At 34.7% G+C, this 21,589-nt stretch overlaps 1 protein-coding gene across 8 annotated transcripts in view; it reads left to right on the plus strand.

Moving 5' to 3' along the window:
* LOC125683170 (transcriptional activator protein Pur-beta-B-like) overlaps positions 1-21,589 on the plus strand; it is a 61,575-nt gene that overhangs the window by 8,428 nt on the left and 31,558 nt on the right. For 2 of the 8 annotated variants that reach the window (XM_048924025.2, XM_056139610.1), the window contains exons 2-4: positions 1,301-1,407; positions 10,234-10,336; positions 14,459-14,586. In XM_048924025.2, coding sequence (XP_048779982.1) covers positions 1,301-1,407; positions 10,234-10,336; positions 14,459-14,586 — 338 coding nt within the window. Of the gene's footprint in view, positions 1-1,300; positions 1,408-10,233; positions 10,337-14,455; positions 14,587-21,589 lie in introns of all 8 variants that reach the window. The other 6 variants (XM_048924024.2, XM_048924028.2, XM_048924026.2 and 3 more) reach the window with 3 other exon arrangements.

The following is a 21,589-nucleotide window of genomic DNA, read 5'->3' on the forward strand; positions in this document are numbered from 1 at the left end:
GAAATAATAGGAATTTTAATCGGATAAAAACGGACTTAAAAAAATCTTTAGGATCAGCGTTTTTATAGGTTAGGTCGGGTTACCCGAAACACACAATTTTTTTTAAGGCCTAATTAACATTCAGCAATCGTGGCAAAGAAAAATAAGGAAAGACATTCATTTAATTAAAAAAACAAATTGGATCTATTGTCGCCAATTGAAAACACGATACGCATGTGCAGTGTAATAGTGGCCTTTGAAATCAGCTTTACATGTATCTACATAATTCACACATGGCTTAAAATTTTCTCGTTGATGGATGATCCTTTGTTTCTATGCCTAAATCAGAAGTACATCTATCTGACCATGCGAACATGCTTTATTCCCCTGGTATGGATACTTACACTTTAATGTGTGCCACCACTACGATAAACAAAACTTGTAGGTCAATAGATATGTCATGGCAGGAATGTTCTTAAAAAACTACAGTCGTTGAGAAATCAAAATCTAAAAACCGATTAATTGGAATTCTCATAATCGAGTGTTTAGAATTTGCAAACTATTGACTGATTTTTTATTATAATCGATGATTGGAACACCACTAGTTACTTGAGTAGTAATTCTGTTGCACACTTCAAAACTAAACCAGGCTTACCTGATCCAAACTTTCAACTGTACAAATAGAAGGATGTTAAAAAACTGAAAGTCTCCAAATTTCACTGCATTGGAAAAGTCTGTTTTATGGGAACTAATTGATTCTAGGAAGGATTTCATTAAGAATAAACAAACCGATGGCAAAACGATATTAAAATAAAACTCCATTTATTTTTCTCTGCTCAAACTTTACTCAAATTTATGTTCGAATTCTCAAAAATTTGACTCTCTACTGGATACCGACGGGCCACCGTACCACAACATTTTTCAGAAAGCACAACTAAGTGCATTGCATAAAATCAATTATAACACGTATGTCTGCGCTGATACTTATGACCTTCAGTAAAAAATATGCACCTAGAAATGCAGGGTCCAATGTCATGCAGAGCCTCTCTCATTTTGAACATCTTTGAACTATGCACTTTTGGCATATTTGCAAAATCTGTTTTCTTTTAGATATGATATATTGCACTATTCATAATATTTGTCATAATTTGTACTGATGAAAGGTTTTATGCACCTGCTGAAGTAAAACAACTTGTAGAGGTCAGGAAAGTTAAACATATTCTATATTGCTTTAAAAATATATTGTCATGCACAGTGACATGCTTCAGCATGTAATTTTCATTATATGAAGTTTTGTTCATTTTAGAGATTTCTGTTGTAGGATCAGGGGAACAGGAGTTGGCAACAAGGACTCTCCAGATACAGTCCAAGAGATTCTACCTTGATGTTAAACAGAACAGACGAGGCCGCTTCATTAAAATTGCAGAGGTTTGTCCTGTTTTACACAACTCTGAGCCTTGTAAATATGGATATACTATTCAAAAACCTAAGGAACTGATCCTACAAGAAGTTGTGGCTAAACATTTACATTTGTCTGGTTGATCATGACGTGTTTACTTTGTGATCAAATTAGTCAATCTCCATTAGGCCAATTAAAAAAAAAATGTGGTTCCGGTTACCCGATAGTCTCTAGTTTTTACCCCAACCCTTAACTTTCAAATTCAATATTACCGTATTTTACCAAATGCACACTTTTTTGAAGATTTTATTTTTATGAGAAGGGGATGCATATCATATACCACTATCAGGGTTTGACATTTATTTTTTTGAGCACCAGACCAGTTGTTGGGCTACTTCAAATGATTTTTACTAGACCTGACCTGGCATCCACTAGCACTGACCAACTTTCCAGAAGAAACTGATAGTTTCTCCATATTTGAATACTTAATGATTAAAATCAAAATTCAGTCAATTGTTTGCAAATTCTAAGCCCTCGATTATGAAAATTTTATTCCAATTAATCGGTTTTTAGATTTTGTTCTCTCAACGACTAGTTTTTGAAGAATATTCCTGCTGTGACCTATCTATAAACCTAATTTATCGTAATGGCTGTGCACATGAAAGTGAAAGTATCCATGTGGAACCCGGGGAATAAAGCATGTTTGCATAGTTGATTGATTGATTGATGTTTTCTGCCACACTCAACAATTTTTCAGTTATATGGTGGCGCCCAGTTTTTAGTGGTGGAAGAGAGAACCCAGATACAATGCCACCGACCTTCCAAAAGTAAACTGGGAAACTTTCTCACTTACCGGCACGAGCGGGATTCGAACCCGCGCCAACAGAAGTGAGAGGCCATGTGATTTTGAGCACGATGCTCTGGCCACGGAGGCCCTATGATTTTGTTCGCATGATCATATAGACGTACTTTGATTCAGGCATATAAATGAAGGACCATCCATCAAAGAGAATCTTGATGCAAGCAAAGTCTTGTGTGAATTACGTAAATAAAACCGCTTTCAAAGGCCACTGTTACTCTACACGTGCATATTGTGTTTTCCATTGCTGACAATAGATCTGATTTGTTTTTGTTTTTTAATAAAACATTCCTCTTTCATTTTTTTTCTTTGTTGAATTTTGATTATGCCGGATTACCGTAAGTTAATGACATGAAACTTTGATATACGGTGATGTACCGAAACAAACGATATCCGTTTTTGGCTCGTAAAATCTTCTAAAAATCATATTGACTTTTATATATGTACCTTTTCGATTGATTAATCGAAAAATAATCGAATTTTAATGATTTCAAATTTATGGCATAAATATATTAAATTTACTTTATGTTTTACGCTAGATATTAAGTTACTTAGAATAAAATCATTAGATTGATTGTATCTTGTTTAACGTCTCTCTCTCATATGGAGACATCCAAAATCATAATTAGATATTTGAAGTTAATAATACTTTCGATTTTATTTTCCCGGGATAGGGATAGATCTCTCGACTTTTGTTGTTCTTATGGGATCCGGGTTTATAGAGTAGAGCCTCATTACCCCTTGTTTGTTGTAAGAGGCAAAATCCGAGGCCCCGTGTCACAACAGACCTGTGTGGCACGATAAAGATCCCTCCCTGTTCAAGACTATAAGCGCCGAGCATAGGCCTAAATTTTGCAGGCCTTTACCGGCAATGGTGACGTCTTCATGTGTGTGAAAGATTCTCAAGAGAAACGTTAAACAATATTCAATTTTATCGGATGATTCAGCTTCGTCAGCCATTTTTGATTTTAGATAAGTCGCGGCAGGAATATTTGTATTATCAAAACAAAACAAAAATATCGATGTCGGCGATTTTCGATTTTCAAAATGACAATCGATTATTCACATCGTTTCAGTTATAGCGACCGACAATCGAAACTCGGCGACAATCGGTACATCACTAATCAAGATTGTAAAAGAGTAACAAATATACACAGAAAATATTGATTTACACACTCTCAAGCAATAGAAACAACAAATACAAACATAGAAAATATTTATTTACACTTTTTTAGTAGATAAATGACTTTATTATAGAATTTGTAGATGTCCGATAACAATCGATAATTAGTTAGTTACAGTAAACCAATCATCGATTATGAAATCCTCACCGATTCCCATGACTATTGTCTCGTCATTCAATTTGGTGCTTTTATTTTCAGACACATTTTCTGTTTCTTAAAATTCTACCCGTCATGGAAATTCTTTAGTCCACTTAGAATAGAATGACCTTGACCGTTTTTTAACATTTCTATTTCATAAGCCCTGCTTTGTTTTTCCCAACCTTTTCCTTTTTTTATACGCCTGTCATTATGTTATGGTGCTGTCTTTGCGGCTGGCTGGTTGTCTATCCGGGGTCATATTTTCCGGACTTTTCCCCGTAACGGATGTATGTACAACTTTGAAATTTGGTAACAATATCTCCCTGAAGAATTGTAACAGTGAGATTACATTTCAGTTGGATTGGTCCATCTTTGACCTACTTTAGGGCTATAAGTAGTGATGGGCAATCGGGAAAAAGAATTTAATCGATGATCGGATTAATCGGATGCACCTTTTCGATTGATTTATAAAAAAATAATCAAATTTTATTCATATCAAATTGATGGCATATATATATTAAATTTACTTTATTTTTTACCCTAAATATTAAATTAATTAGAATAAAATCATTAGAAATTTGAAGTTAATAACCCTATACTTTTGATTTTGTTTTTCCGGGATACATTTTGAAATTAGATGGTATGATCTGCTCCTCTACTATGGCGATAGTACAGATGAGCGGATCATAGGATCTAATTTTAATTAGATTGCCCGGGTTAGGGATAAATATCTTGACTTTTGTTGTAGTTCTTATGGGATTCGGGTTACAATAGAGCCTCAGTACCCCTTGCTTGTTGTAAGAGGCAAAATCCGAGGCCCCGTGTCACAGCAGGTGTGGCACAATAAAGATCCCTCCTTGCTCAAAGACTGTAATCGCCGAGCATAGGCCTAAATTTTGCAGCCCTTCACCGGCAATGGTGATGCCTCCATATGAGTGAAAGATTCTCAAGAGGGATGTTAAACAATATTCAATCTTAGCGGATGCTTCAGCTTCGCCAGCCATTTTTTATTTTAGTTAAGTTGCGGCAGGAATATACGTATCATTAAAAAAATAACTTATGTCAGCGATTTTCGATTTTCAAAATGACAATCGATTATTCACATCTTTTCAGTTACAGCGACCGACAATCGAAAGTCGGCGATAATCGGTACATCACTAGCTATAAGTAGGTCAAATAGTTTTCTGGACTACAGATACAGATATTGTCCTAAAATTTACACATAATCTTCCTTTTAGAGGAATGCAAGTTCAGTTTGCATTTCAGCTGGATTGGTCTGTCCGTCTGTGACCTACATTAGGACTAAAAGTAGGTCAAACAGTTTTTCTGGCTTTTTTTCGTTATGGATACAGATATTGCCCTGAAATTTAGTCAAAGGCTTTCTCTCTGAGGAAGACAAGTGCAGTTAACATTTCAGCTGGATTTGCGGACAATGACCTTCAGTACTTTAGGGGTAGAAGTAGGTCAAACAGTTTTCCAGATTGTTTTTGGTATAGTCACAGGTATTGCTCTGAAATTTAATCACAACCTCCCTTTCAGAGAAATACATAATCAGATTACATTTCAAACATTTTAACTGAATTGGTGCACCATGACCTATTTTAGGACTAAAAGTAGATCAAATTGTTTCCTGGACTTTTCATTATCAAATACATAATCAGTTCACATGTCAGATGGATTGGTGCACCATGACCCACTTTATGGCTTTTCTATTCAGAATGTGTGTTGTATCAATTCAGAGCCCACAGTATGCTTCCAGGTTGAATTTCACTGTCCAACGGGCGTATATTGTACCGTTTGCGGTACTCTTGTTCTCTCTTGGGACATCTTTCCTTCGGTCTGTTGACTTTTCATTAAGTTATGGCCCTTGGACTTAAAAAAATAGCATGAATTATTAGTTTTCCCGACTTTTTTTTTTTATGTGCTTGCAGATATTCATTTGATATTTGGTACATTGCTTTGCCGTAACAAGTTACAGATCAAGTTCAAATTTCCTCTCGGTCCGTTGAATTTTTACTAAGTTATGGCCCTTGGACTTGAAGGGAAAGGCAACCCAAAAGATTTTTACATGATAAATGATAGGATTAATCATATGATAAAGATTTGTCATACAATTCTGTTGATATATGGCATAGATAAGCTTCAGTACTAATTTGAAAACGTCAAAAATTGAAATTCCCGCGATCAATAGAGGCTGCCATGATGTGTAACTCTTTTGTATTCAAGACCACAAAAATCAATAATTTTGACGTCAAACCGTCTGTTCCGGTTTTGATGAGATTCTAAGATCATCCACAGGTGCTTGGATTCAGGACCCCCCTCCCCTAAATCGGGTTAATTACACTAATGCGAAGGGGAGATGTGAAAAAAGGTTGTTTTTTTCGAAATTCCCGACTCAACCAATTCATTTGAAAAGAAAAGACTACGTAAACTGTGGATCTATCATTTGCGTAATGACAAGTTGAGGATCATGACATTTGTATGAAGAACGTTTACCGTCTGCCTTGTCTGCGACTCGACCAAACGTCTTTTCTCAATTTCTTCTTGCGAAAGAACGGGCTCAAATCTATACGGCTCCAAACTTAACTGTTCGTGACTTGTCATGTTTACAGTGCTGCTGATGAAATAAACCGGAATAGACGGTGTGATGCAGTGTGCGAAAGTAACTTTAAGGTCCTATAGACTTTCAGTCCATAGTCATTTCATTTCCTATAGACCACAACAAATTCCTGTAGACCGAAATTTAACATGCAATATTCATTGTAATCATGGGCTTGTCACAAAATTTTTCTCTTATTAAAATTTGACATCGTCTATTCTATAAAATTTACAAATAAATGTAAATATAGAATAGAGAGGGTCAACCTGTGTTGTTATTAAAAAATAAATAATAGATGCAAATTCAATTTTGTAATTTGTTCATAGTTTAATTATATTCTTTTTCAATTTTATGCACAAGCTTTTCAATTAGAATTTCGTTTTCTTTTTTATTTTGTTCCAGCTCAGTTTCACTGTCTGATTCTTCATCTAAGTCACTTCTACTACGTTTCATTTTCTCATTATTTTCTGCAACTTTAGCCTTGCTGGAACTTTTTTGTACTGACCACTTTCTGTTTGATTCCAGGGTGTGCACCGATTGCCTTTCATATATGTTTAATAAATGGTGGGGAACCAGTTTTTTTTTACTCAGAATTCCTATAGACAAGTCGGTCTATAGCTATCATGATCGTTATAGACCGACTTGATTTTCTATAGACATTGTCTATCGGTCCATGGTTAATTTCGCACACTGGTGATGTCATAAATTAAACTTCAATGGCCACTATCTTAGTGGCGGGTAATTTAAAATACATGATAGATTAACATTGATTTAATTGTTAAGCAAGAATTTTTGTTGTTAAAGACTGTCAATTACGATATCAGTAAGTAATACTTTATTCATAAAAGCAAATATGTGGTTAGGGTTGCCTTTCCCTTTAAAAAAATAACATGAATTATCAGTTTTCTGGATTTTTTTTAATGTGCTTGCAGATATTCATTTGATAATCAGTACATCATGATGATTGATTTGCCATTTAACAAGTTACAGATCGATTTTGGAATTTTCCGGGACTAGTCTTTGTACCTGAATAGTAGTTGATTTCCAACCATTGATATTCCTTCCCAATCTTCCTCTGTATTTTATTTTATTTTTTTTTTCTTCTGACCGACCCTAATTTTTGAAGAAAAAAGATCTGTATACTAAGAAATCAAAGAACTGTGGCTTAATCAGTAAAAAAAATAATGATATACTAAATGACCATTTGATTAGACAACTTCTGGTTTGATCTGAGGAACTCTGTTTTTATCCATTATATAGTGGGGTACCTGTAAAGTGTGAAACGAAATTGAAATGAAACGAAATATACCTAAACCAAACGAAACAGATTGTATAACTGAACTCTTTTAATTATGATAATTATACCCCCCGAACGAAGTTCAGGGGGGTATATAGGAATCACTCTGTCTGTCCGTCCGTCTGTGCAGATTCGTGTCTGGGCCATAACTTCTTTGTTCTTTGACATAGGTATACCATATTTGGCACACAGGTGGATCACCATGAGACGATGTGTCGAGTACCTTCATGACCTCTATATGACCTTGACCCTTGACCTCAAGGTCAAAATTAAAGATTTTTTTACAATGGATTCGTGTCCGGGCCATAACTTCTTTGTTCTTTGACATAGGCATACCATATTTGACACATGAGTGTATTACCATGAGATGATGTGTCATGACCTCTATATGACCTTGACCCTTGACCTCAAGATCAAAATTAAAGGTTTTTTTTTTTTACAATGGATTCGTGTCCAGGCCATAACTTCTTTGTTCTTTGACATAGGCATACCATATTTGACACATGAGTGTATCACCATGAGACGATGTATTGGGTACCTTCATGACCTCCATATGACCTTGAACTTTGACCTCAAGGACAAAATTGGCTATAGGGTTTTGACATTGTCATACCATAAGACATGGGTGTATCACCATGAGACTATGTGTCATGTACATTCATGACCTCTTTATGACCTTGACCTTTGAACTCAAGGTCAAAATTATAGGTTTATACCATGGATTTGTGTTCGGACTATATCTTCCATTTTCTTCTACAAAGGCATACCATATTTTTACACTCGGGGAAAGAGGTAATTTATACCTATTAACAACGCCCTTTGGGAGATTGTGGTAAGCAAGGGGTATTCTTAGTGAGCTTTGCTCACAGTACCTCTTGTTAAATATGGTATCTCAGTCCCCTGTGAAAGTTACCACATTTAGATAAAATTCGCCTCTTCATTGATGTAGGCTTTCAGGTTGACTGATACAAAGTTTTAAAATTTGGAAGGATGTGTGTGAGTAAACACAAAGTACATATCCAAAGTTGTCTAATAATCATTATAAATACCATGTGCAATTAGTTCAGATCCATGAATTTTAGAACAGAGGGTTACAGTCTCACAGGTCAGAGGTCTGGGGAAACACACTAGACGAGGGGTGGGGTCGCCAGCGTTGGGTCCGCCTTTGGGCATGAATACATGTTTCAGTATTTTTTGCTCTAAAGACAAATCTATGTATACATGTGGATATTGTGTATTTGTATGTAGTATACCAAACGGTGGATTCTGTGTATGTCTTAATTCCCGTTCTCTTTGTAATTTCTGCTTCCCTTGTTCATAAGTCTTTTAATTTTACAAAATGATCACATCCTATTAACATTATTGCATAAAATATTTTTTGTTTTTCGTTCCGTTTTCAATGCCCCGTTTTAGCAACACCCCAAATATATAGAGGTATCTTTAGACTTACTACATATCAATAATGATTTTTGATAATGCATGTATATATATCTTACCAAATTGCATTTATATAATATGGTATACTATTTGATTTTTTCCATTATTGAAAGTACTTTCACCTGAACAATTAGAGATAAATTAAGAGGTTAAGAGCTCTTCCTACTTTCAACTTTCTTAGACACCAGCTTCTTCAAACAATTTATGATGTTAACCGATGGACTGCTTAAAAATGTATCGGTCAACCCGAAAGACCACATCAACAGGGAAGAGAATTTCATTTATACTTGGTAACTTTCACAGGGACCCGAGATGCCATTTTTAGTTCACCTGAGCTAAAAGCTCAAGTTGGTTTTTCTGACCGCCTGATATCCGTTGTCTGTCCTACGGTATGTCTGTAAACTTTTAACATTTTTTACTTCTTCTCCAGAACCACTGGGCCAATTTCAACCAAACTTGGCCAAAAGCATCCTTGGGTGAAGGGCTTTCAAGTTTGTTCAAATGAAGGGCCATTCAAAGGGGAGATGATCACAAAAATGCAAAAATAGAGTGGGGTCATTTAAAAATCTTCTCAAGAACCACTGGACCAGAAGAGCTGAAATTTACATGAAAGCTTCCTGTTATAGTGGAGAATCAAGTTTTTAAAAATCATGACCCCCGGGGGTAGGATGGGGCCACAATTTTGGATCAAAGTTTTACATACAAATATATAGGGAAAGTCTTTAAAAATCTTCTCAAGAACCACTGGGCCAGAAAAGCTGATATTTACATGAAATCTTCCTGACATAGTGCAGATTGATATTTGTTCAAATCATGGCCCCCAGGGGTAGGATGGGGCCACAATAGGGGATCAAAGTTTTACCTGCGAATATGTAGGGAAATTCTTTAAATATTTGCCAAGGTGACTCAGGTGAGCGATGTGGCCTATGGGCCTCTTGTGTATTATCATGATTACAAAGTTTGGTTTTACAATCTGTTTCATTTTGGTAGGTTTCGTTTCGACAGATTTTGTTTCGTTTCGGCAGATTTCGTTTCGCATTTTACAGGTACCGGTATATAGTGTGCCCCGCGGGGGGTATTAGTCGCGAAAGGGCAGTTCTAATTGTCAAATTTGCATAGGTAAGTAAATTTAAGTGTCTAGAACTACCCTAATTTAGTCATATAATTCCTAATTTTAGCCCTAAAATTGCAGAATTTTAATGTTTTGTACATGTGTCATAATCTTCCAAGATCACTGGATTCGAAATTTATAAGTGAATGCCAATTTTCAGACCAATTAATCAGATAACCATTGTCATACTATTAAAAATACAGTTGTCATAAAGGAGGTTTCTTTTTCAGGTTGGAGCTGGAGGGAAGAAAAGTCGTCTTCTTCTTGCTATGTCAACAGCAGCAGAATTCCGAGACTACTTGACTGAATTTAGTGAACATTATGCATCCCTTGGTAACAAACAGTCAATGTTGTATTTTGAAGCTGTAGGTCCTTATTTTTTCACTATAAATAAATGTCAAAGATGAATTTCATGGAAAATATGTGTAGTCAGGGTTCGAAATTAACTTTTTCAAGCACTAATCTGTACGGACTAATGACTATTGATGTTCACTAGTCTGCAAAGCATTCCACTAGTCCTTCCAGTATATCATATAGGATGATCTCATAAATTCATTTTATTCAGTAGTATTTAATCAAACCAAACACGTTGCAAACAATTCAGTTTTTGACACCTACAGTAGAAAAAGACAACCATACTTTATTTTGCTTTCATGATCTTCATAAGCATACAGTAAACTCATGTAATAACATCCATGTGGTTGGAAAGTCAGCATGTCACAGTCATGCAAACAATTTAAAGGACACAACGCATGTTTCTAAACTTTTTCATTTTTTCAGCAAAATTCTTTTCATGCTTAAAACTACTTTAAATGTGTTTTAAATGAAATATTTTACATAGTTTTCGAAATTCAAATCTTGCGATATGCATATTTACTTTCACTATTTTATGCGCCATTATATGTGACGTCATATGCGCCCTCATGTTTGAAAACATTTATTAGCCATTTCATAAACAGATTAGATTTAATAGACAAAAAAAACCAATTATCACATTAACGGCTTGTAAATAATATTTCATTAAGATGTTTTTTGCTTATGTTTATTAGTTGTCTGTAGAAAGGATTTAGGCTGAGCATTTTTAAATTTTTCGAAGGAAGGTACGAGAAAAAAGACGTGGATATTTTTTTGTTGGAGCAAGATCTTTACCTTAAAAAAACCACCCAGTCACCTTTTGAAAAACCGCTTGGACAGGGAACCTGATAAACTGCAAGAAAATGGACATATCGAAGCTAAGCACTACATGATTCTGTTCTGATCTTCAAATTCGATACACACTCGGATCAACTGACCTTGTAACAATATACCCGGTATAACTTGTGTTTCCAGATTCTACCAACTGGTAGATTTACAAAAATTTTAAAGATACAAAATAATTATATATAGATAATAGAATATTTCATTTCCTAACTTTAAACTGAATTATAAAATTATTTCCTCATTGAACATTTTGAACTTGTAACATCTTGAGTGCATCAGTATAACGCCAGGCTCCCACTTCCCAACGACGTGCAGATCACAATTCAAAAATAATAAGATTGTTTTAACGAAATGAAAATAATGTGATTTCTACTTTAAATTTGATTATATCTCTTGATTTGTGTGTGTTTTTCTTTCGGAAATGCACCGGTGACAGTAGCTTGGTCTATAGGGTCTAGATGTCAACAATGTAACGTATTATAGTTTGTCTAATCCAAAAATAATTAATAATTGCACTGTTTATTTTAGAAAAATGGCGCCAATTACAGATGTATAAAGGAATAATGTTACCAAACAGTTTGTAGACAGCGACCCATGTAGACATTATTTACTCGCAATATTGCTGATTTCATACTCGCTATCCTCACTACATTTGGGTCGCTATTTGTATGCACTGGTGGTGAAAACATATAAAACTCGGAAAATTTGTCAACATCGATTTAAATGTTGCCCATGGTGAAAAAATTAGGCCCCTAAAAGCTGAGTTTTTAATAATATCTCGCACTACTTTCTGAAGGGCGCATGTGATGTCACTACCATGTGACTACCTACCTAATTAGACTTTTTGATATCGGGGCTTAGATTTAAGTCTGTATTGTGGTTAATTATAGCAAAATTTCGGCGAACAAAATATTAGAATTGATTACTATAAGCATAAAGAAGACAAAATGCATGTAATTTTGTGTACTTTGAAAACATGAGAAGTGTCCTTTAACCATGCAGATAATTGACCTTAAGTTTAAACATCTAAGAGACCTCGACATTTGCTAAAATCTTAACCAATTCAAGATTGATATCCAGGTTTTCACTAGTCAATATGGACTAGTGCCATAGAGAGTTTACTAGTCCGACATGATTTTTACTAGGCTCCGACTTATGGACATGAGGTAATTTCAAACCCTAGTAGTATTATTTTATACATTCCATGATGGCCAACATTATACGCTCTTGGGGCGACTCTCTGGAGAGCTATTGTCATGATTCCAGTGTTGGGGTCAGCGTTGCACTTTACGGAAAATACTTTGACCTTGGTTATCAAGGTGAGTAGGGTTTTGATATTCCACTTATAGTTGCCTCATGAAGATACCTTTGCTTTGGTACCAAGACTTTTTGACCTAGTGACCTTGACCTTGGATTTTGACATACTTTTCGAAAACTTGAACCTGGGCTATATCTTTTGAACCAAGGGAGATAGGGTTGTTATATTTCACATATAGATGCGTCATGAAGAGATATTTCTTTTGCTACCAAGACTTTGAACAGTGACCTTGACCTATTTTTTAAAATTGGACTCTTATCTTTTAAACCTAGGGGGATAAAACTTGACCAGACCTCTCATTTGGTATCACAAAATTTGACCTAGTGACCTTTATTAAAGACTGAACTATTATTTATGCACCCGTCATTAGACAGGACGTATTGTGTTATGGTGCTGTCAGTGCATCTGTCTGTCAGGTTGGCTGTCCATATGAGGTCATGTTTTCTGGATTTTTTCCGTAGTGGACGCATGTACGACTTTGAAATTTGGTTACAATTTCTCCCTCAAGAAGCATAAGAGTGAGTTTGCATTTCAGCTGAATTGGTGCACCTTGACCTATTTATGGGCTCTTAAGTAGGTCAAACAGTTTTCTAGACTTTTTTCATTCATTATGAATACAGATATTGTCCTGAAAAATAGTCATCAGCTTCCACACAGAGGAATACAAGTTCACTGCATTTCATCTAGATTGGCCCTACATTAGGGCAAAAATAATTTACTGGACATTTTAAGTTCACCTGAGCTGAAAGCTCAAGTGAGATAGTCTGATAAAATTTTGTCTGTCGTCTGTCCGTCCGTCTGTCGTCTGTCCGTCCGTCTGTCCATAAACGTTACACATTTTCATCATTGGGCCAAATAAAAAGTGCTAAATGGGGTATTGTCATTGAAAAATCTTCCTCTCAAGAACCTCTGGGCCAGGAAAGTTCAAATTCACATGAAATCTTCCTGACATAGTGCAGATTCAAGTTTGTTAAATTCATGTCCCCATGGGGTAGGGTGGGGCCACAATAGGGGATCAAAGTTTTACATACAAATCTTTAAAAATCTTCTCGAGGACCACTGGGCCAGAAAAGTTGACAATTACATGAAAGCTTCCTGGCCTAGGACAGATTCAAGTTTGTAAAAATCATGGCCTCCAGGGGTAGGATGGGGTCACAATACGGACTAAGGTTTTACATGCAAATATATATGGAAAGTCTTCAGATATGGGCCAAGGTAACTCAGGTGAGGGATGTGGCCCTTGGGGCCTCTTGTTCTATATGTTTTTATTCATTATTTTTTGTTTAAACCCTCTGCACCACCATGTATGTTACTTTCTCTATATGAATACTGCAGAAATGAATAAAGCAGTCATTCATGCATTATTTTTTATTAAACAGCAAACTACAATAAAACTGGCACTTACCTTGGGACTGAAACAGATATTTAAAAAAAAATACACATGTAAAACTGTGCTGGAAAAAAACAAACTATTTTTGTTCTTTAATCATGCTCGCCAATTTGAAATTAACTAGAATATGAAATCAACTCGGTCCTTGTTATCTGCCATTTTTATTTCTGATTTTGACAGCGATTTTCGATTATAAAATTTTATAATCGGAAAGGGTAAATCAATCAATTTTTCATAATCAATCATCGTCCCATCACTAAGACAGAGAGAGAGAAAGACCCATTATTTCAACAGTATTTCAATGTGCAAGTCATTCGTCATATGAAGTTGTTCATTAGATGCAGTTCGTTGAGCATCCATCAGTTTTAATGACATTATTGTTTAAGTTAGGTGCTCGGGAAATTGCACGCTGCATTTAGGATGTCGCCTTAAACTGTATCCTTGACATGAGACCTGCAAGAAAAAATATCTTTGTCTTTTCAATCATCAGGTTTATTATTCTTTAGCCACATTGTGAGTAAATGCCCACATTTACTATTTTGAGCAGGCCCTCCTAACCCTGATAACTTGCCAGAGGATGGAAAATTGAAAAGTGAGCAGATGGTGAAAGAAAACCGACGTTACTATCTAGACCTAAAAGAAAACCAGAGGGGGCGGTTTCTGAGGGTAAGTACGGTACGTATCACCCTGCATTTCTCATTTTCATGCTTCACTTTTTGAAAGGTATAACTATTTCAGGGCTGAAACGATTCACTGAAATATCGTTATTCAATATAAACACTCGATTCAATGTTTGATTCATTGCCTTGATCTGTGGTTCGATATGTTATTTTTATAATTAGGTTTGGTAAAATACATGGGGCTTGACCTGAACTTATTTTAAGGTCATCTGATTAAATTCAGTTGACCTATTGCAATTGGTCTGCGTCTGTCGTCGTCCATCACAACTTCTTTCCAGAAACTACTGGGCTAATCTTGACCAAATTTGATTTGTACAGACCTGATTTTCTTCTTCTTTTTAGCGGAATTTCGCTCTTTAAATTTGTGCAATCCGTTTATAAATTTGTATTCCGCTTTTTATGCCCCCGAGATCAAAGATCGGGGAGGCATTTTGTTTTTGTCCTGTCTGTCATTCTGTCTGTAACTTTAACCTTACTACATGTAATAACTTTTGAACAGTAAGTGCTAGAGCTTTGATATTTCACATGAGTATTCCTTATGACAAGACCTTTCCGTGGGTACCAACATTTTTGACCCTGTGACCTTGACCTTGGAGTTTGACCTACTTTTTGAAAACTTTAATCTTGCTAATAACGTTTGAACAGTAAGTGCTAGGGCTTTGATATTTCACATGAGTATTCCTTATGACAAGACCTTTCCGTGGGTACCAACCTTTTTGACTCTTTGACCTTGGAGTTTGACCTACTTTTAAAAAAAACTTTAACCTTGCCAATAACTTTTGATTAGTAAGAGCTAGAGCTTTGATATTTCACATGAGTATTTCTTGTGACAAGATCTTTCTGTGGGTACCAACATTTTTAACTTTAACCTTGCCAATTAACTTTTGAACAGTAAGAGCTAGAGCTTTGATATTTCACATGAGTATTTCTTGTGACAAGATCTTTCTGTGGGTACCAACATTTTTTACCCTTTGACCTTGAAGTTTGACCTACTTTTTAAAAAACTTTAACCTTGCCAATAACTTTTGATTAGTAAGAGCTAGAGCTTTGATATTTCATATGAGTATATTTTGTGACAAGAATTTTTGTTGGTACCAACATTTTTCGACCCTGTGACCTTGACCTTGGAGTTTGACCTACTTTTTGAAAACTTTAACCTTGCTAATAACTTTTGAACAGTGATAGAGCTTTGACATTTCACATGAGTATTGCTTGTGACAAGACCTTTCCGTTGGTACAAAACCTTTTGACCTTAACATTTGACCTACTTTTTAAAAAATTGACATTGGTATAACTTCTAAATGGTAAATATTAGAGCTTTCATATTGCACATAAGCATTTCTTGTGACAAGATCTTTCCACTGGTACCAAGATATTTGTCTTTGTGACCTTGGCCATCTTCGGAATTGGCCATCATCGGGGGAATTTGTGTTGCACAAACACATCTTGTTTGTAGTTTCGTTGTTTTCCACTAAACACCGAAAGTGATTTAAAAATTCACAAATTTCAACCTTTTTCTTTTAAATTGAAATCTATACCATTATATTAGACCTCTTTCGAAGTATCTACAAATGTTGAGCCCATCGGAAGTTGATATATTAACTTCGTTTTTTTTTTTTTCAAAAATAATTTTCATTTTTGTGAGCTCAATTTGTCAGAGATGGTTATATATATTATAAGCTGTGGGATGAGTATAGGCTTACATATAATATTTATATAATAAGCTGATCTTATGAAAAATTCACTTCCGGTTAGGGTATAGCGTCAATTTTTCTGTTTTCAAAATAAACATTTGTTCCGGAATAATCTCAATAACGACTATAGAAAATCAAATGAAGCTTTCAGAAATATTATATCTCTCAATTATCTTAAGCCAAAATTTTGTTATTTCTTGGTTTACGGATCCGCCGACCCTAATTTCTGGGGAATTGAGAAAAAAAATGCAAATTTCTACTTTTTTAAAATTCCACCGATTCTACCCAACATGTCAAACCGAAAATAAAAATAAAATGCTTTTTCAATTTTACGAATAGAAAATTGTGAAACGCAAACCTATTGATTTGTATTTGGTAATCACTATTCGTTTTGCAAAATATCTTTATTCCGTATTTTTAAAAACCATGCAAACAATATGGCGATGATGACAGTAATGATACCTATATCGGTCTTGTCAACGAAACAGATGCCAGATGGCATTTCATCACGAAAAAAAAAAGGAATTACTACATTTAATTGTAATAGTGATTATGTTAATTTTTCTTTCTTTATATTTACAATTTGTAAGTGTAAAATCTTTATTGAGCAATACAGTAAAATTACTGAACAACATGATATAAATAATGGATACTATACAACATCAAAGAGATATGACCTTATACATTCTCGGCCACCAAAGTGTAACATAGATGCATGTAATAGTTATACATTGAATTTGAAATTGCATTTTTTTTTTCAAAATTCATAATGTAAGTCACTCTAGAGAATTTTTTGTTTATTTGTACTCACGAAATAATGTTAATGATTTATTGAAAATAAAACAACGATAGATATTAAAATGTTTATTTATTTATTTTTCCCTCTCGATTGACCCTAAAAAAAATTTTTTTTCATCCGTAAAGCAATAAATTAAAAAACTGTGGCCTTACTAAAATTAAAAAAGAGATATGACCTTACACATGTTTTACCAAAGTGTAACATAGACACATGTAATAGTTATACACGGATTTTGAAATTGTATTTTTTTTTTTTAAATTCATAACATACTAGTCAATCTAAAGATTTTTTTTTACTCATACTTGATACATGTTTTGTTTAATGGAACTCACGAAAAGATGTTAATGATTTATTGAAAATAAAACGATAAGATATTAAAAATGTATTTATTTTTATCTCCCGACCGACCCTAAAATTTTTTTTTAAATCCGTAAACCAATAAATTAAAAAACTGTAGCCTAATGGCTTTTGTAATTTCATTTGTTGGCACAACTTCCGATCATCACCGGAAGTGATAAAAGAAATCGCAAATTTCAAACTTTTTCTTTTACATTGAATTCTATACAAGTTTAAGGTAGATCTATACTCGGCCTTAAATGGACTCAATCATGAAAAAATTGCCTTTACAAGATTAATATATATTCCAGTAATAGATAGACATTGAAAAACATATATGTTGACATGCTATTTTCATTGTTATTGCTACTCAAAAGTAAGCACCCCATCAACATTAAGGAAAATGCACTCCTCCTTCTTTATTTTTCTTAATAATTATTATTTTCCCAAACAAATGGGCTGTAATAAGCAACATAGACTATATACCCTTTATTTAATGGTATGTAATCATTTATTCTAATAAATTCGAATAAATATTTTCATAATGTACACTTTGTGAGCCCAAACATGTTAAAAGAAATACTGTAGGAAATACCATTTGACGTCAATATTGATCTTTTCCCTAATTTTTATGGACTAAACCTTGAATTAATTGGTTTTAATTTACAGATTATTATCTTAAAATAAGGATTTGAGTAAGAAAATCATATGTTGACATATTGTTTTAGAAGCTATCAGCTCTACAACAAGTACACACACACACACACACACACACACACACACACACACACCCTAAAATCTTGAAAAATTATACATTATCATATCCTCGTAAGACATGTGAAGTTTGAGCATATTTATAACCTTGGATAATAATTTGAACTATGCTAAACTATAACTATTATAACATACACGTGGTTTACAATTAAATTTTACATTTTGTCTGGAAAAAAATATTATAGAGAAGGCTTTGCACAATGTAAATGTAAAACGAAAGTAACAAACTGAATTTTGATGATTTTGCTTATATGATTAATGCATACGTGTAATGTGTGATATATCTTATATCCTGAGACAAAGTTTTATATGAATCTCTACAGGTCATGAAATCATTTACATGTACATAAAATGAATGCATGTTATATGTACACGTACACCACTTACACCGGTCTAAGTAGATGCAATCTCAATAAGGAACTAATAGATGCCGCCCTAATAATTATATACTGGAATCGGGTTGTCTGTCTGTCCGTCCGTCCGTCTGTAGACGCAATGGTTTCCGAGCTCTAAAGCATTATCCTTTCCACCTACAGTCACCATGTCATACATATGGACTACCCGTGAGATGAAGATGTTCCCTATCGATTTTGGGGTCAAAAGGTCAAAGGTCAAGCGCACTGGACACCGAAGTAGCAATATGGTTGCCAGGCTCTAAAGCGTTATCCTTTCCACCTACAGTCACCATATCATACATATGGACTACCCATGGGATGAAGATGTTCCCTATCGATTTTGGGGTCAAAAGGTCAAAGGTCAAGCGCATTGGACATCGAAGTAGCAATATGGTTCGGTTTGTCATGCCATTTGTTTTTTACACTCAGAAAAGAGGTAGTTTATACCTATTACCAACACCCTTTGGGAGATTGGGGTAAGCGGGGGGTATTCTTAGTGAGCATTGCTCACAGAACCTCTTGTTTTAAAAAAGGATAGAGGATAAGGAAAAAATGACAAATTCATGACGGTCGGTGAAATAAAACAAATTATTTGCAGCTTTGAAGCTTGCGTCAATATCTGTAACATTGTAGCAGCAAACACAACTACGATATCTGTGGTCACTGGAGCAGCGAAATGTTAAGTTTTCTTTTTTACATGAGCGTACCATGTATTTGTTGATGATAATTTGGAACCTATTCCAACCCGGATCCTAACAAAAGAAATATCATGATGCTCATGGAAATCTGAATTGGTCTGACACCCCCCCCCCCCCCCCCCCCCCCCCCCCACCATCTGTCTCCCCTACTTTCTGATGCCCCGTAATTCCATATGTTGAACATCTGGATTATAGTAAAACTTTTACATACATGAATAGTCAGTGTACACTGAATGCCTCACGGACATGTACAATGTAATTGGCACACCCCCATCCACCAAAATGTTGTTTGTTCTCCAACCGATTTTTTTTCTAAAGCTATCTTCTTTATCCCCCCTTTTTAAATTAAAACCCTCAAAATCTCAATTTAAAATTTGACTGATAAGAACAACCAGGAAGTAATGTAATTGTGTAATTGACACACCCCCATCCACCAAAATGTTGTTTGTTCTCCAACCGATTTTTTTTCTAAAGCTATCTTCTTTATCCCCTCTTTTTAAATTAAAACCCTCAAAATCTCAATTTAAAATTTGACTGATAAGAACAACCAGGAAGTAATTGATATCGGATATTCATATCTCGTATCGCCATGTAAAAAGCAAATGGATATCGTTTAAATATCACATTTCGGAAAATGGAAGCGTGGTTCCGCATTTACATTTGATGGTGACGTAGGCTGAGTATAGGTCTACTTTAATACATGTAGGTCTCTTGAAATATCAAAAAATAATGATCGAAGTAATAAAAGCCGATCATATGAAAAATTCACTTCCGGTTAGGGTATAGCGTCAATTTTTCCGTTTTCAAAATAAACATTTGTTCGGGAATAATCTACAAATTAAGGTCAAGTAACTCCAGTGACCTTGACCTCTGACCTTGAACATACAAACTCATTTTTAGAACTGGAATTGAAAGAGACATGGGAGCTTTAGAAATGATAAGAGGATGATAAAATCTACAAACTAGTATCAAGGTCTAGTGACTCTAATGACCTTTCCCCCACCCCACCCCCCTGCAACCTGGTTTTCAAAATAAACAATTTTGTTAAACAACTTGTGGTCTTTCTATGATGTGTTTAATTTCATTCAGAGTAACGAAAAATCTTGAATTTGTAAATACTAAAGGTATTTTAACTATCCAAGCATGTTAGTTAGAGAGATTAGAGAGAAAATTTGTGAATCTCATAACTCCTATAGTTTATCACACAAATTTTGAAAATGTTTAAATGAAACTTAAAAGTAACAAGAGGTCCATGGGCCTCGTCACTTACTTGAGGAGTAGTTCTCAGCAATAAACTAGCTTGAGCAAAAGTATCATTATATCAGTACTTTGATTCAGAAAAAAATTCAAAAAGTAGCAACTAAAAATTATTATCTCCCCTTGTAGAGGTTCTATGACCCTTCATTTAAAGAAATTTAATCTAAGAATGCTTTGTGAAAAGTTTGATTGAAATTGGCCCAGTGGTTATGGAGAAGAAGTCAAAAATGTGGAAAGGTGACAGCCGGAAAACAGGTGATTAGATAAGCTAACTTTTTTAGGAGTGCACGCTTAAAATCAAAACTTTTCCAGAATATTTTTCGTAAGAGAATAAAATATGGCGTTGTCCATCTGTCAGATTCAAAATGAATTCATCTATGGAGAAATATTGTAAACAAATATGTTTAAATCAAAGTACTGACAGTGCAGCTGGGAGTTGCACCGCCTTGGATAGTTACGATTATATTGATAACATGTTCACATCTAATTATCCACCAATGAAGCGAGAACAGTTGGGAAATAGTTTCCTCTCAAAAACCACTAATTTAATTGAAAAATCCCACTTTCTCCTAGTGAGGCGTTAAGAATCCTACTGTATCTAGCGAGAGAGTGTTTTGATTCCTTGCTAGTGGCAATTTGGAATCAGGGGTAGGAAATCAACAAAGTTGTAGAATTTAAGTTTTACTCCACCAAGTTTTATTGTGGTAATCAAATGGAAAGAGGCAATTTTGATTCCTTTTACGATAAATTCTTATCGGTTTAACTAACAAATTCTGAGTTGTCTAAATTAGTGCTATTTTAAACTTAACGCATGTTAAAGGGACTGACTCACGATTTTACCCAAATTTTGTTTTTCACTTTTAATGATCAAAATCTACTGTCTAATGTGTTTGAAAGATTTCACATGAAAATTAAGGTGATACATCATCACAGAATCTCATTTTAAAGAGTTTATTATTTGTTTTCTAAACAAAGATTGCGGTATGCTATTGTTTACGAAATTTTCAAAAGAAATGGATATCGATCTAAGTATTATTATATCTTT

The sequence above is a fragment of the Ostrea edulis genome, chromosome 6, assembly GCF_947568905.1.
Source record: "Ostrea edulis chromosome 6, xbOstEdul1.1, whole genome shotgun sequence".
Taxonomy (NCBI): Eukaryota; Metazoa; Mollusca; class Bivalvia; order Ostreida; family Ostreidae; genus Ostrea; species Ostrea edulis.